Source organism: Leiobunum rupestre, chromosome 8, assembly GCF_980474605.1.
Source record: "Leiobunum rupestre chromosome 8, qqLeiRupe1.1.hap1, whole genome shotgun sequence".
NCBI lineage: Eukaryota > Metazoa > Arthropoda > Arachnida > Opiliones > Sclerosomatidae > Leiobunum > Leiobunum rupestre.
The window spans coordinates 21061303-21076297 of NC_143391.1; the positions used below are offsets into that span (position 1 = coordinate 21061303).

General features: G+C 40.4%; 1 protein-coding gene across 1 annotated transcript in view; it reads right to left on the reverse strand.

The window, feature by feature from the left end:
* Positions 1-14995, reverse strand: part of LOC149932720 (glutamate receptor ionotropic, kainate 2-like) — a 65217-nt gene that overhangs the window by 15282 nt on the left and 34940 nt on the right. Inside the window, exons 2-7 of the mRNA XM_090155154.1 lie at positions 7194-7349; positions 6759-7010; positions 3408-3586; positions 1632-1685; positions 1037-1204; positions 258-410 (exon numbers count right to left, since the gene is read on the reverse strand). Coding sequence (XP_090011280.1) covers positions 258-410; positions 1037-1204; positions 1632-1685; positions 3408-3586; positions 6759-7010; positions 7194-7349 — 962 coding nt within the window. The remainder of the gene's footprint in view (positions 1-257; positions 411-1036; positions 1205-1631; positions 1686-3407; positions 3587-6758; positions 7011-7193; positions 7350-14995) is intronic.

Below are 14995 nucleotides of genomic sequence, written 5' to 3' on the forward strand. Positions count from 1 at the left end.
GGATATTTCGGAATCCCTCTTTAGCTAGACCATCTTTGACGCTAGAGGGCAACGTGGCGATCGTTCGGGCCGAAGCCTATTCGCTCTCCCCCTCCCGCGCATTTCAAACGATCGAAATCTAAACCGACAGCTTATTCGAAATTGCCAAATTTTGGCTGGAAGGGTTCGACCTTGAGACCATCGCGTGATCACCTGGTCTCTCTATACGCTTATCTTGGAACGGAAAATAGCTATAAAAAGAAGCGCGGCAGACTTACGTTTTTCATATGACTAGCTAGTGAAATGCCATAGGGCCAAATGGTAACGTTCTCGCAGCTGAGTTGTTTGCTCTGGATTGTCTGCTTGAGGCCCATTTGGTGAATGGCTTTGGCGAAGGTGTTGACGGCGTCAAATAGCACGCCGATCGAGGTCTAGACCGACCAAGAAGGCGCGAAAAAGTAGATAGAAAAGAAAAACGTAGTTAACGCCTATCGAATCGAAAAGCCGAAAAGTAAATGAAAGCCTCCGGGTCTAAAAGGAATTTGCTTTCGAAAAATTTCGTTCCTTTATAGCGAGCTCCAAAAATCTTTCTTTAAAACCCACATATTTTCACGAAAATTTTAATTTTAAAAAAGGGGAGAAAAAAGCGCGCTATGGCAACGTTAAATATTTGTACAGGGACCCGGGAAATTACTCGACAAATATTAGCAAATTCGCGTGGGTTGGCCGACGCCTTCTGATATATGGATTTTATTAGTCTTATTATTTTTAGATTTGATTCCACGTGTAGAAAATGTACAAGCTGAAGTAAAAATTTAAAAAAAGGAAAAACTAGGTTTTATTTCAAAGTTTTTTGGACGCTATGTCAGTTTAAAAAAATTGTTATATTAAAACTACTTCTATTGAAAATCACCGTGTATATTTTAACAGAGATACCAAAACGCGTCATTCAAATTATACTTGTTTTTAAAAGCATCACCCTGATGGACTTCTAACTTGTATAAAGTCTGGTCAGACAGAGTTAGGCGGTATTTAAGTATGAAGAGTGTTTGTTTACCTTGATGGGTCTTCTTTGATTGTGCATTTGTAGAGCGTGATATTTTTCGCCCATGACCCAACTTCTGGTTTTATCGGAGAAAAGGGGAATGTCTCTTTGAACTAATCGAAATCCCGAAATGTTGGTTCTGCCTAGCTGGAATTCTTGCAAATTCAACGTATGCAAATCCTAATCACGCGCGGGATGAAAAACGAGAAAAATCAAACGCGTATACCGAAAGATATAAACCTAAATGTAAATAAACCGTGACATAAATATAAACGACCTTATGGAATCCGATTTAAGAAAAGCTATTTCTAAGTCGGGATTAACAAACAACTCAAATAGGAAGGTCGCAAACTTTACCACCATCACTACCTTCGATAGGACTGTACGGTCGGACTAAAAACTAGGGGCGCGTAAGTATATCAAGGCCTTCGGAGGTTGCTAAGCTTGGCTTTTTCTTGACAAGCGGCCTAAATGAGTTTTAGATGACCGCGAATGGATTTAGAAAAGGAAGACGAAACGGGCTTCAATGAGGGGTTGGGGACCCCGAAGCCGAAGATCGAAAAGTTGCCCGAGGCTACACCCCGCCTCAAGGTAAAGGCGTACTTACCAGGGATGTCACAAAGTAGTTATGGTATTCTGTCATCATCCCGACGCTCTGCGCCTGGAGACGCGGAGATGCCACGCCGGGAGTACAGCCAGAAGAGACGGTGCCGTATAGAAAAGACAAAAAAAGAGGGGAGAAAAAAATAAAAGTAGTATATAAGAAACTTTTTAGACAGTTAGGCTGGCGTCCCGTAAGTATCTGGATTTCCATTTCCCCGCAGCAGCCTATTAAAGCCGAAATGATAAATTATCCCGCTGCCAGCCGCGCTCTCCTCATCGGGCGACCCACCTTATCATCTTTAACTTAAGGAGGAAACGGAGGAGGAAGATGACGATAAAAAGAGAGTGAAGAAATGGCTCTTAAGAGCTATCTTTTTTGTCGATGCAATATTTATATATTTCCTAGTATAAGGGTCCGTATACACCCACCCCCGCATTTCGAAAGAACTACGAAAAAAAAAGTCGTTGTCGCTAGAGACAACGTCGGGGAAGGGGGGGGGGGGAAAGGAAATCCCAGTCCCGTTATGTTACACGAAAAAGCTGTCTCTTCGCGTTTAATGCCTTCGCATTTTCGGGTTAGATTGATTACTTGGGAGCGCGCGCGTCAATACGTTTTACGTATACTCGCTCTTTATATTTATTATTATAAAGAAAAAATAAGTTTGTTTTCTGAAAACTTTTGATTTATGGAGAGAAAATTTCCCATTTTCCAGACCCGTTCGCATTGTTGGAATTTAATTTTCTAAATGTGATCTACAATTGACCTATTTACGCCTGTAGAAGTGTTCTAATAGCAGCGCAGGTATGTACCGCGGATAAGTAATCTACCGGGGACTATTCGTTAGTACATCCGAAGTTACCACTAAAAGGTTAAAAGGTATAAGTTTATTACGGAATACTCATGAGGCGAATGGATTTAATTAAAATTTATTTCAAAAAACTAAAATTAAATACAAACATTAGAACCGTGATGTGTAATAAAGCATCAACGTCCGACACTACGTTTCGGGTCTTACAAGATCCTTTGTCAAGTGTAAAGGTTACATGTCAAACATTCTTATTTATCAACTCCTAACATTAGGTATAATAACGTCATATTTATACTATAATTAAATCCATTCGCCTCATGAGTATTCCGTAATAAACTTATACTTTTTAATTATTACTACACCGTGACAAAAATTAGTGATTCTATACCACTAAAAGATTTTTAAATTCACTGTTATTTTAGAAGGTTGCTTTTAATTAAAAATAATGGGTAGTTGAACGAAATAGCTATAGAATTTAGCATAAACAAGAAGCGAAGCCTTACGCTATAGTATTTTAACTCAATTTTGAAGCGAAATTGTTCATAGCGAAAACATTAATATAAAATAAAAAAGTCTTAAAAAGTTCTCGACGCGAAACGTTGGCGGCCCTGGGAATGCAACGTGAATATTGACTTCTCAAAAGTTGGTTTTGGCTTAATGGAAATCTAATATTTGGCGCGCAACGTTTACTCCACGGAGAAGCCGGGATATAATCTGCTGGCTCGTTGCTTGTTAGGGATGCGCATTTCATATTCAAAGACATAATCCGTTCTACTCTGCCGAATTTTCAAAACGATGAACTCGATAAGGGAAAAACCGAATCTAGCACGCTACATTAAGCCGGCTATGATATATAGAAAGGGAAAATAAAGTTTGCCCGAGGAAACGAGTTTATAAGAGGTATTAGGAACGGGCCAGAGAGAATAAAAAATACTTTCAAGGAGAAGGAGTCGAAACTGCAGGAGTCTTACCTCGCGAAGAACATCGGGGACCTTTTCCGTCGGAATATCCAAAATAATGTTGGTTTCCCCCGTTTTGCCGACGTCTTTTAGCAACTTCTTGTATTCGGTATTTTTTCGCCATTGTCGAAGCGCGATTTTCACCTCCTTGACATTCTGAATTTTCAAAAGTTCTTGAAGACGAATCAACGCTGCGGGGGAAAACCGTACACACGGAATTTGGTAAGTGAAGCGCTGTTTAATAGCAAATATATGAAGACCTTGTATCCTAAATTCGAAATAACTAAGTGATTAACCCTCTTCCGACCCGTGACCTCCGAAAAATCGACCTATCTATAGTTGTCACACAGGGTGAAAACTCGGAACAACTACTTCCGCGTTGAGTTTGCAAGTTCTCTCCCCACTGGTTTAAGGGGTTTTCTTCCGAGCTCTTCGGTTTCCCCTCCCATAAAAACTTGTTGAGGTTACCCTATCATAAGTCCCCATAAGTAAAGGTCTACCATTGGGGTCCATGATTGTTCTGGAGAGAAGAAAATTAACGTACGACGATAGGGCAGTAGCGACATCTTCTTTTTCAAAATTTCTACTTCTAAAATATTCCCTTACTTGGTAGAGCAGCCACGCTCGGGTTGATAAATGCCACACAAAATGCGTCTACATTTCAAATATTAAAAAAAAAATACCTCCAGGAACACAACTCTTATTTCTAATAGACAGTTATAGGTTCTGCTGAATGGCTCATTTCACAAAGATAAGTGTTAATTTTAAGATTTAAAGCGATCAAATTGAGATTTCTCCTGCGTGGATCTAAGTGTAAGACGTTCGCGCACGGCTTGTGCGCATTCATAATGCATTTCGCGAAATTTATTTCAGAAATGCATAGTTGAGGACGTAGCCACTAGGAGTTTCAGATTTTGAATATCTACCTCTTAATAACGGGTATGTGATCGTCAATAATTTGAAAATTCCGAAATTGTCTACCCCATTTCTGTGAAAAGTTCAGCATAAAGGCTCGTCCAATGAAATTTGTACACAGCACTGCGTTAGCGTGTTTAAAGGCTAGCTGCGTTCTCCTTGTGTTTGTTGCTCCTAGGTGGCATGCCCTGAAGGGCTTGCCACCACCCTCCTACGCATTGTAACCCGGCCATCTAAATTAATGGCTTTAAAAGTCGCTTGATGGATTAGGCCTGGGGTGGTGCCTTGGGTATTAGCCTAGCTGATTATTATTATTAATATTATTATTGTTAGTTACCATGGTAACTATGGAGCTAATTTTTATTGGAGTTGCGGCAGGAGGCGGGTAAACGCTATTGAGAACGTGAAAAGGAGTGATTTCGAATCTAGGGTACGAGGTCGATATTATTTTTGTTAATAGGCACACAAGTGTTTACAGTTCCTGTAAAAACAAAAATATTATGACTTTTAGCAATAAGCCGTGGTGGAGCCAGGATAGACCACGCAGGTTTTAGGCTACTTTAAATTTTACCTAGGGGTACTGAATCGATTTTAAGGGGCCCCTTAAGTCTAACAGAGCACTAACTTTAAGAAAAACATAAGGACGTGGGAATTAAATTTAAGTAACACCTTACATTATTTAAATATTTTTAAGTAACGTTATGGGTGCATGAAATAGCTACCAAGAAGCATTTCGTTTATTATCTGTATTATTAAGACAGGGATGTTTTTTTTAGATCACCTCATAATTTTATATTAATTTTAAAGGAATAAAACGTTTGACCTTTGTCCCTTCACAAACAATAAGTAGGGGTTTAAGGCCGTTTCCAAAGCTCAGCTCCTCCTACCTAAGTGAATGTTCACCTCCAGCCATGGTGAAAGTCGGCAGCAAGGGTAAATGCTACGAGTTGAAAGTCAGCATCGGCGGTGAAAGATATTACCAAAGGGAAATTAAAGGCTCTTTGAGGGGTGGCGAAAGTAGTATAACGGTGGTACGAAAAACAATGAGAGCAAAGGCAAATGAATACTGGTTCGATTTGGGAAATACGTGTAAGCAAGTGAAATTTTAATTATTTCGCCTGCTCAGGAAGGTATATAAGACTTTATTGGTCTAGAGGATGTTTAGTAACTTAAATAATATACACCTTCCAAAATGTTGGAAAAAAACTCCCTCATTCTAAACTCAATTTTATATAGACACAGCTATGCCTACAAATCGTAGGTTTCATCACATAAAAAGCGTAAAAAGTAGACATTTTTATGGCGTGTTAGTAGTACTTTATTTTCTATATATTTTAATGTCCGAGGTGGGGGTCGCGGTTATTATTTTTCAACGTTGATTTTTAAGCCATTAGGCTCCCAGATGCCTCCACCCATCGTGTTTGTAGGTGGAAGGAGGATGGAGAAAATTATTTCCAAAAGGTCGTAAACTCGGGTAGAGCGGGTCCGTGGCCGTTAAGGAATATGACACGCCAGAGAAATGAAAAATAAAAAGGCGACATATTTTTGGGGGGTCGTTAAAGATCCAACTACGTTTTAAAGAGTGGAAAACGACCCAGAAATCCGCCCCCTCCCGACAAAAACTTTTCTTAATGGAAAGAACTCGAAACGAGAAAACCAGAAGAAGCATTTAAGGCGTATCCCGATATAGATGCCGGTCCTAAGAAATATTATTACAACTCTCCGGAATTAATGCGTAATTTTTCTAGTACATAAGATCCGGTAGAAGTGACCAAAGATGCAGCGCGTTTTTGGCCATTTTTAAACGGTGTTGAACTAAGAAGCGGTCATTACGGGGGTATATTTATTTTAAGTAAGAGAGGGAGGTCGGAGAGAGATATAGAGGACGGTCAGAGAGAGATAGAGAGGACGGTCGGCTGGCTGTGTCACTCGAGTCGTTGGTTCCGAAGCATTAGCTTTTCCCCCCGTTCTTTTTCAACTATCCAACTTTTTTTTTGGTACAGGGACAAATGCAAATCTCATTCGTATTGGAAACCCGACTATAACCAAACCAACTCCATAGGAAATTATATAGAGGTCTATTTTAATGAAACTCTATTTCCTTTACGGGAATCCAGGTTTTCGAGACTAATTAAATTGGATCGGAGACATTTCATCTAGTCTCCAGATATTTTCCGCATTATACGGAGCAATTTCCTCGCATAGCGAACGGGTTTTCTAACATTTATCTAATTCCGTCCATCTCTCTCTTTTTGGCGGACGTGCTGACTAACTGCGAGTCAGGAAATTAGCTAACCGGGGCTAGTGTCGTAAAAGGAAGGCTGCATTCCCCAAAGACTCCCCGAGAACGAGAAAGAAGGCACCCGTCCGTGATGGGAAAAAACACAATATTAACACGAACGTCTTCGGGATTAAAAGGAAGAGGAGCCAGAAGAGAGACGCTCTTACCTTCGTTTTCTTCGTAAATGATAGTGAAACTTTTCCAATGCTGCGAAAGGACTAATTCGGCTATAGCTTTACTGAGAACACCAGGATGGGGATACAAATTGACTGTCAGATTGGTTTTGGTAGATCGCATACTCCAGTTCAGGTCGATGTGAGGGACTTGAATCACTTTGCAAGTCGTCTGAACCAGCACACTCGTGGACGGATAAGTTGGCCCAAAAATGGCCGAAACGCCTTTCTCGAGCAGAGAGCACACTGACAGAAACGAACAAAACGAAGAACGCATCAAACGTTTTGTTTGGACAAAGGGAAAGCGAAGGATCAAATCGGGAGCTGCGTGGAAAGTCGCCAGCCAGAGGGCGAGTTCAAGGGGTAGCTCCATACTCTAGAAACTGTCTGGAGTTACGGGGAGTTTGGAATATTTGACTGGTTTCTTACCTAATTTGGCCGCTCGAAAGCTGTCGTCTCCTTTTATTTTGACGATATGAGGTACGATGCGAGCGTGTTGAAGTATCTGCGTATCGTTGTTGATCGTCTCGATGGCCGTTCGCAAGGCCAACTCTTCTTCGTTGTCTCCCGCATCGAGAATGGCACCTGCCGAAACAATAACAACATCAATATCATTCCCATCCTAATTTAGTATATATCATCAATAATTTATTTCTTTATAGTTAAGGAGACACCTTTTTCTTATTTTCCCCTAACCATCACGAAAGTGGGGAAGAAAAAACATCACTATAATAATAATAATAATAATAATAATAATCAGCTAGGCTAATACCCAAGGCACCACCTTAGGCCTAAGTCATCAAGCGACTTTAGAAGCCATTAATTCAGGTGGCCGGGTTACAATGCGTAGGAGGGTGGTGGCAAGCCCTGCATGCCACGAGATCGACCCAACAGCTCCCTACACTAACTATTACCGCTAACCTCGACAAGTTTACTATACGTATTTCAATCGCGTAGGAAGACGTTAGATTTAGGGAGCCAATGAGATGGTATTTTAAGGGGCGGAGCATACTAGCAGACCGAAAGGTAGATTGACAGAAACTCTAAAACTCGTCTCCACAAAGTCACTTTCCTTAAAGGGGAATTGTCACCAAAACCAAAATTTACGAGGTTTTTTAATAGAATGATAGAAAATATATTAATGATTATGTCCCTGAAATTTTATGGTTATTGGAAAAATATTTAAAAGGTTACGCTACTTTTTCCGCAACCTACATCAAACAGCTCCAAAATTTCAGAAATCGCGGTTGAACCTACGTGCAGCGCCAAAAGAATGAAATGGCAAAAATTTGAGAAAGGGCGACGTGTAAGGCATTTTAAAAAACACGATAAACTACAATCTACGAATATAACTCGGTTAAAAAGCCAAGGAGAATGTCGTAACGGACGACAGTTCCGACCGAAAAACGATAAAACCGGGAAAAATAATATTTCGTTCACGAGATGGCGCTGCAGGTAGGTTCAACCAAGCGGTTCTGAGATTCTCAAGTCGTGGGGATAAAACCCGAAATTTGGTTGCTAATAATAAATCAAATACTGGAAATATTAACATGAATTTTTTTGTATAACCATTTTCGGACGCATTCTATCCATTTAAATGGTTTTTAACCAATTTTAGGGTGGTGACAATTCCCCTTTAAGTATAAATTAATAATTCTTTGATATCTTCACTTAGTGTGAATTTTTAAACTCTACATAACCGCATTTCAAATACAAATAAATGTGTACAAATATTCGATATTTTAATATCGAGGGTTTCAATCCTATTTATAATAGGAAAAAAGGTTAATGTATTTCATTTTGAAATGGAATTTCATGACGTAAATTATTAAACAAATTTCGAATAAAATATTACTCTTATTTAGACTAAGAAATGTATTTGATCTTTGCGAGCTATACTTGGCTACTTTATTTAAAAGCATCATCCTTCATCCAAAACTTTATAAATTACAAATAGTCGAACTGAGAAAGAGTTTTACAAATTAAAATAATTTTTTCAGTTATTTTACATTTAAGTAATATTTTATGAAAAATAACGATCAATACGTCTAGAGCTTTGAAACTAGAGTACGATAATTCAAAAACAGAATAACAGAGATGTTATTTCGTAAGGCAGCTCGACTTGACAACCAATGAGAAGTCGAATAAAAGAGCCCCCTTTGTACTATGTTGTATAGAGGGAATTTTATCAATTCCATCCGAATATGCCATTCCAGACCTTCTTTCTTCGGTGATTTGTCTTATACACGCGCTCCAGATTTATACGCGATATTTTTCTTATTCAGTGTCCTCCGCCTCCACTAAAATATCCTCGGTATTTTCGAGAGGCTGGCGAAGTCCCACTTTCTCAATTTTATTCGAGAGATAGCGCATCCGGACGCTGAAGAAATTCTATATTCCAATCCCCGATTTTCTTTGGCGCTAAAGTTTAGTTTTCACTAACCAAAAACGTGTGAAAAACGAGCGTAGCGGAGTTATTCGCACGGGTGCCGTACATTCAGGCGTTGCTATTTTTCGGCGACTGTTGGCTTCACGGATTCCGCAATCTACGTTCCAGTGAAAACTGCAGCTTTAAACGAATATCTTAAAGATAAAGTTATCCATTTCAGTCACGCGTGGGCTTGGGTAGAAGACCCTCTGGAAAAATCGAGATAGTCTATCACCGGTTGCATTTTACGTCTTCATTTCTTTTTGTTTTAGAAAATAAAGCGTAGGCTCGCCGTTTTATAAAGTATATAGTACTCCAGCGAGCAATTTCAGTCGTGTTTACCGTTTGAACTCACGCTATTCGCATTGGGCAGAATACCGTGCGCTCGCGAATAGAGCGGAGTCGATTTTTTCAAAAACAAATGGCTAGGGATCGTTTCCCGACACAAATAGAAACGCCGGAATGAAAGTACTCCGATACGAACTTCATAATGCACCAAAGAATTTTCCCATCTTCTGGAATTATTAGGATTTATGGAGGGGAGTAAATGGGTCCGTTACGCGTCTTAGGTGGATGAAAATAGTAACTAGATATTACGTAATGTGAAAGATAAACGGCTGTTCTACCCAGTGCCGAATATCCGCCTAGGCCATCCTTGGAAGGGGCCCTCCAGTGACCGTAATTACTGTATTCGAAGTCATAAATCTATAATATCAATCGTAATTTATATTGGAGAAATTCCTAGGTAGAAGATTTTGTTTTAAAATTACCAAAATTTCTGCCTGGCAGTTTACGGACGCAGCCTTAAATCGCAATGTTGCATAATTATCGCATATTTAGTCGATGATTGTTGGAAATTCAGGGACAGCCTAGCTGCCTAGTTCCAGGGATAAGAGTAAATGCAGCGCCTGAAAAGGGGGCCCCAGACTCCTTATCTGCCTATGGGCCCAGGATCTCTAAATCCGGCCCTGGTTCTACCTGGCCTAAACCTGATTAAGTTAAGAGTAAATATTATTAAAGCGACTGTTTTATAAAGTATTTTCCATAAAATAATAGTAAATACAATAGCATATCCTATAATGGGTACGTATAGGGAAACACGATAAAATTGTAATACACTTGGCTGGAAAAATTGAAATACTCGTGATAAATTTCGTTCCCAATATCAGTATCGGGAAAGGCGTATATTGCTTTTACAACTACGCGATCACCGGTATGTTGCTTTTTCTAGAATAAAAAGAACCCGTATAAATCTGACAAAAGCGTTCGCGTAAGGTCAAGAAGCGAAACGCGGCTACAGTACAGACATAAACTTGGTCAAAACCGGAACCAATTCCCGAGAAACAGAAAGAGAGCGCGCGATATATTTCCAGATGGAGTTAAAAAAAGCAGAGCGGCCAAGTTGTAGGTCGAAAGAGGCCCCATCCAGATATATAGTCGTCGAGTACTCAAACTAATCAATGTATCGCCCGGTGGCCGTGCCTCTCCGTACGTGTCTTCCGTAATCACTATTGGTCCCGGAGTGTGGGCCGCGTTCGTCTACGGGGCCAAGACACTCTCGCTCTCTAAAAAGAGTAAGGAGATAGGGAAGTATCTCCGCCGCCGGAGCGAGGAGGGAGAGAGAGAAGCCAAGGGGGTTCCGAAGGGTTCTCCAGAGGGTGGGGGTGTCGCCTATTTTATTGCCCTTCAGCTTTTAGCCAAGAAGAAGCGAAGGAAATCCCGCGAACTAGATATTGACGAGGACCTGAGAGACGAGATTCGGTCGCTATGAAAATGTCTTTTATAGAAGGGGTACCTACGAGAAGTCTTAGGAATACGCGGCAGTCCGTACCCCGAGCCCGCCTTTCGCGGTACTTCCGGTTAAGCTTTTGTTCACTTTTAGTGGGGGTTGGTGGCGCTTAGAAGGGCCGCCAAGTGGAACGAAACCCGTTGCGGGAATCCCGTAGCGCTCAATCTCTTACAATAGACGAGTGGCAACCAGAAGAGGCGCCAGGGATGGCGAAGAAGAAGTATCGTACTCGGAAGAGATTGAAGAATAAAATGACTGGCTCGCAATAGGTTTCTTCTACCTTCTTCCGCGCTGAGCGTCAGGACCCGAGCCGTGACTGTGTTCGGGATAGATTGGACGAGAGAACGTAAAAAGAAGAAGGAAGAGAGAGAGAGAGAGAGAGAGAGAGAGAGAGAGAGAGAGAGAGAGAGAGAGAGAGAGAGAGAGAGAGAGAGAGAGCGAGACGCGATCGAAAACGAGAGAAAGATATAGAAAGAAAGAAAAGGAGAAAATCGTTGACAGGGGTTTTCTTCTTCGCGGATCGTCTCCCTTTTATTCGGGAGCGACGCAAAAAACGCGGTATGACCGGGCCTTGGTCGGTAGCTATAGGTTCCCTTCGTCTTTCATCGCGCACCGAGAGCGGAACCATCGGCGTTCGATCACTTTCACTCATCCAAAGTAGATTGGCCGGTTCGAGAAGTCATTATCGGACTTAGAAAGGACAGTCGGGCGCATCTGGGTCAAGATGAAGAGGAAACCGGCTCTTTAGGCGACCGCCCACCCTCCAGCCTTCCCAATAAACAGCCGGGCTAACAAACAAGGCTTATCCCCGTCACTATAGGACCCTCGGGCTCTTGAAGGGGTGAATCAAGCTTCTGCGTCGCAAAACTAACATATTCGAATGAGGGAGGAAGTGTCTCAGGCCGTGGCGCCCTCGTAAACAATCTGTGGACCGAGGATTCAATTTTAAGGCTATCACTCAACGGGAAAAGATGACCCGCGTTCGAGAGGGCTCGGACGCGATAGCCGCAATCGACGTCAAAATGAGGGAACAAAAAAGCCCACATTTACGACAACTATACGCCACGGCATACATCAACGAGAATTGATAGCTTATTGATCCGTAATTGCGTACAAAGTCGCTCGAAGGTACGAAGCTATAACGCAACTTCACTCGATACCAATGATGGACAATTAGTTTAGATGGCTGGTCATATTCAAAATCTGAAACAATCGAATGGGTCACAAAATTGAACGGATTCTTTGCATAATATCATGAATCTTTTCATTTCAACCATGAATATCGAACTGCATTAGGTAGTCTAGCCTACGTTGCTAGGGTGGGAGGGGCTTAGTTATTATGACGTCGGTATTGTATTGAAAATAATAGAACTACTGGATATGGAACTTGCGCGTTTCGGCGTCTCTCAAATGATCTCCCCAGCGCTCCACGTGAAGGTGGGACAAACTGTAGATGACGCTAGCGTTTGGTTTGTGATTGTGGTATGCGCGTACGCCGTTAGGCTTAAGGATTTTTAAACCGTATTTTTTAAAAGCTAGCGTCGCGAATTACGCATGCGCGGAAAAAATTTGTCCCGCCGCGAGCTATTTTATTTTCCGTTTCGAGAGACACCCGATATTATCGTGGGAAGGTAGAAGCGCTATATCCAGGAGTCTTATTATTAATCCAAGGGCCAAATTTTGAAACTTGACTAGTTTTCAGTGCCAAGGCTTAGCGGGAAATTTAGTTTCTAAAATTTTAATACACATCTTTTTGATTGAACGAAAATATGTAAGAATATTAGAATAAAATAAGTAATATAGAGTCAGGATACTTCATGACAAAGATTTTATATTTATTTATTTATAATAAAATAAAAAATGGTGAGCCAACAATTACAAAATGAACCGAGATATCCAGGATAGAGGGCCCGTCTAAATAAGATAAGAATACAGTAAAAGCCTCTTTTTCGTTCAAGCTGAACGTTTCTGTTTAAACAACTACATAGTTTAATTATATTTTTCTTATTAGGCTGAACCTTCCTCTAGTACTTGAAATAATTTTGATAATTCTGATATTAATAGGTAACGAGATATAAGGTCCTAACTAAAGGGTAGTTTGGGCGCTTGCCCAACTCGTTTAGATCCGGGGGTCCGAATTAAAACGTAATAACTTAATTACTTTTAAATTTAAAATTGTCAAAATTACTTTAATCACTAAACAGGAGGCTGTTTTACACATAAATATTAATTTTATAAGTTAAAATACCAAATTAAAGAGTTCAGCTTGAAATAGCGCGAAAGTAGACAATGGCCACTGTAGTCTTCCCCCGTAATGGAAAATGTTACCTATTTTATGGATATATCGGTTCATTTTGTAATTGTTGGCTTGAAGAGGGACCACGGTCCGAAAGCTCGGTGTTTTTATTTTATTTTATTTTATATTATTATAAATAAATTTTAAATTTTTGTCATGAAGTATCCTGACTCTATATTACTTATTTTATTCTAATTTAAACGCCATGACTCTAAAGGTTTTTTTTTTAAATAAATGAAGGTAAGAATATTATTAATAAATTCATTTATTTATGATTATCAAGTACAGGTATTTTTCTAAGAATCATGAGTAATTTTCACGCGCAATCACGGAAACGTTTTGTGGATCGAGTCAACGACAAACGTTTGTCTCCTGATTGGCTCAAGTGATGACGTAAAGCGCAGAGAGGCCCCGCCCATCTGAGCCCAAGTTGGTAGAAAGAGTAATGATATAGTGTAATATTCATGGTTGAAATGAATACAATCATGATATTAGGCATACGGGCCTACTTTGAAATATAAGCCGTATTATTAGTTCGAACTTCGGCGCACAATCACACAACCTCCTAAAACGCTTTGTGATGCAATTATAAATCAAGCAGACGGAGAAAAACCATAAGGATTTAGCAACATGACGTCATGCTGTACCTTCGGCCATGGTCGCCGTGCTTGTAGACTTTTTTTTCCAATTGGAAAAAGCATGGGTGACGTATTATGTCATTCTGCTCAGTCCCTATTCTAGTGAAAAAATTATTTTGAGCTACAATAGGACTCGCGTTTACGAATTAAATTTTACACTACACTAAACCAAATGACAATAAAATAACTGTGAGGGTTTTATCACGTAAATACGACACGGACCCAGGAAAAATTTCTAAGTCAATAAAATTGCCTGCGCTATATAGCTTACCTTAGAATAACCATCAGTTCATAATTAATGATGTATAATAAATAATTTCCTTAAAAACTATATTTTGTTGAATTAATAACGATTATATTAACTTTAGTAATTTCCGGAGTCTAATAATAATTTAGCGATTTTGACTTCTTTGAAAATAAAATGAATCCGGAGATAAGAAGTAATAATAGCCCCTTTCTGCAAAGAATAAGTCTAAAGTATGAAGAGCCGAAGATGGAAGCAAAGTTGGTAGAAGTCTACATAGCGCGAAAAGAATAAAAATTTTCGATTTACGATTCGCTTTTTACGCGTTGAGATCTAGATCAGTTTAAGAGCGAGGAGAGCGGCAGAAAAAGAGCTAGGATCTTTTCCGTCTATTCTCGCAGAGAGGGCCGGAGATAATGGTAGTTTAAATTCCACTTTCTCTCACACTGTCTCTCTTTCTCTCTCTAAGTTGCCCAGGAGAAAATGGCGAAGCTATAAGGCCGCCTAGAATAATAACGATAAGAGGCCCCGTGTGCCAGCCATTTCGACCAAAAAAATCTCCCTTTACGCGCGATTTTTACCCGTTGCTTTAGCACTCGAAAATGAAAATCCCAAATGCGAATTTTCCTATTCTACTACTGGCTGGCGGGCACGGCGGCAGGCTCTTCTACGTCTTTTCCTCTCCCCTCTCATCTCTGATCCGAGAGCAGCTAGCCTCGGGATCTAGATTAGATTTTCCCCCTCCCCTCTCCAACTATCTCAACTTTCTTCCGTCGCCAACGACTCACGTACCTCTACAACGTCCTCGGCCCACACCCGTCCAACCTGTTGTTCAC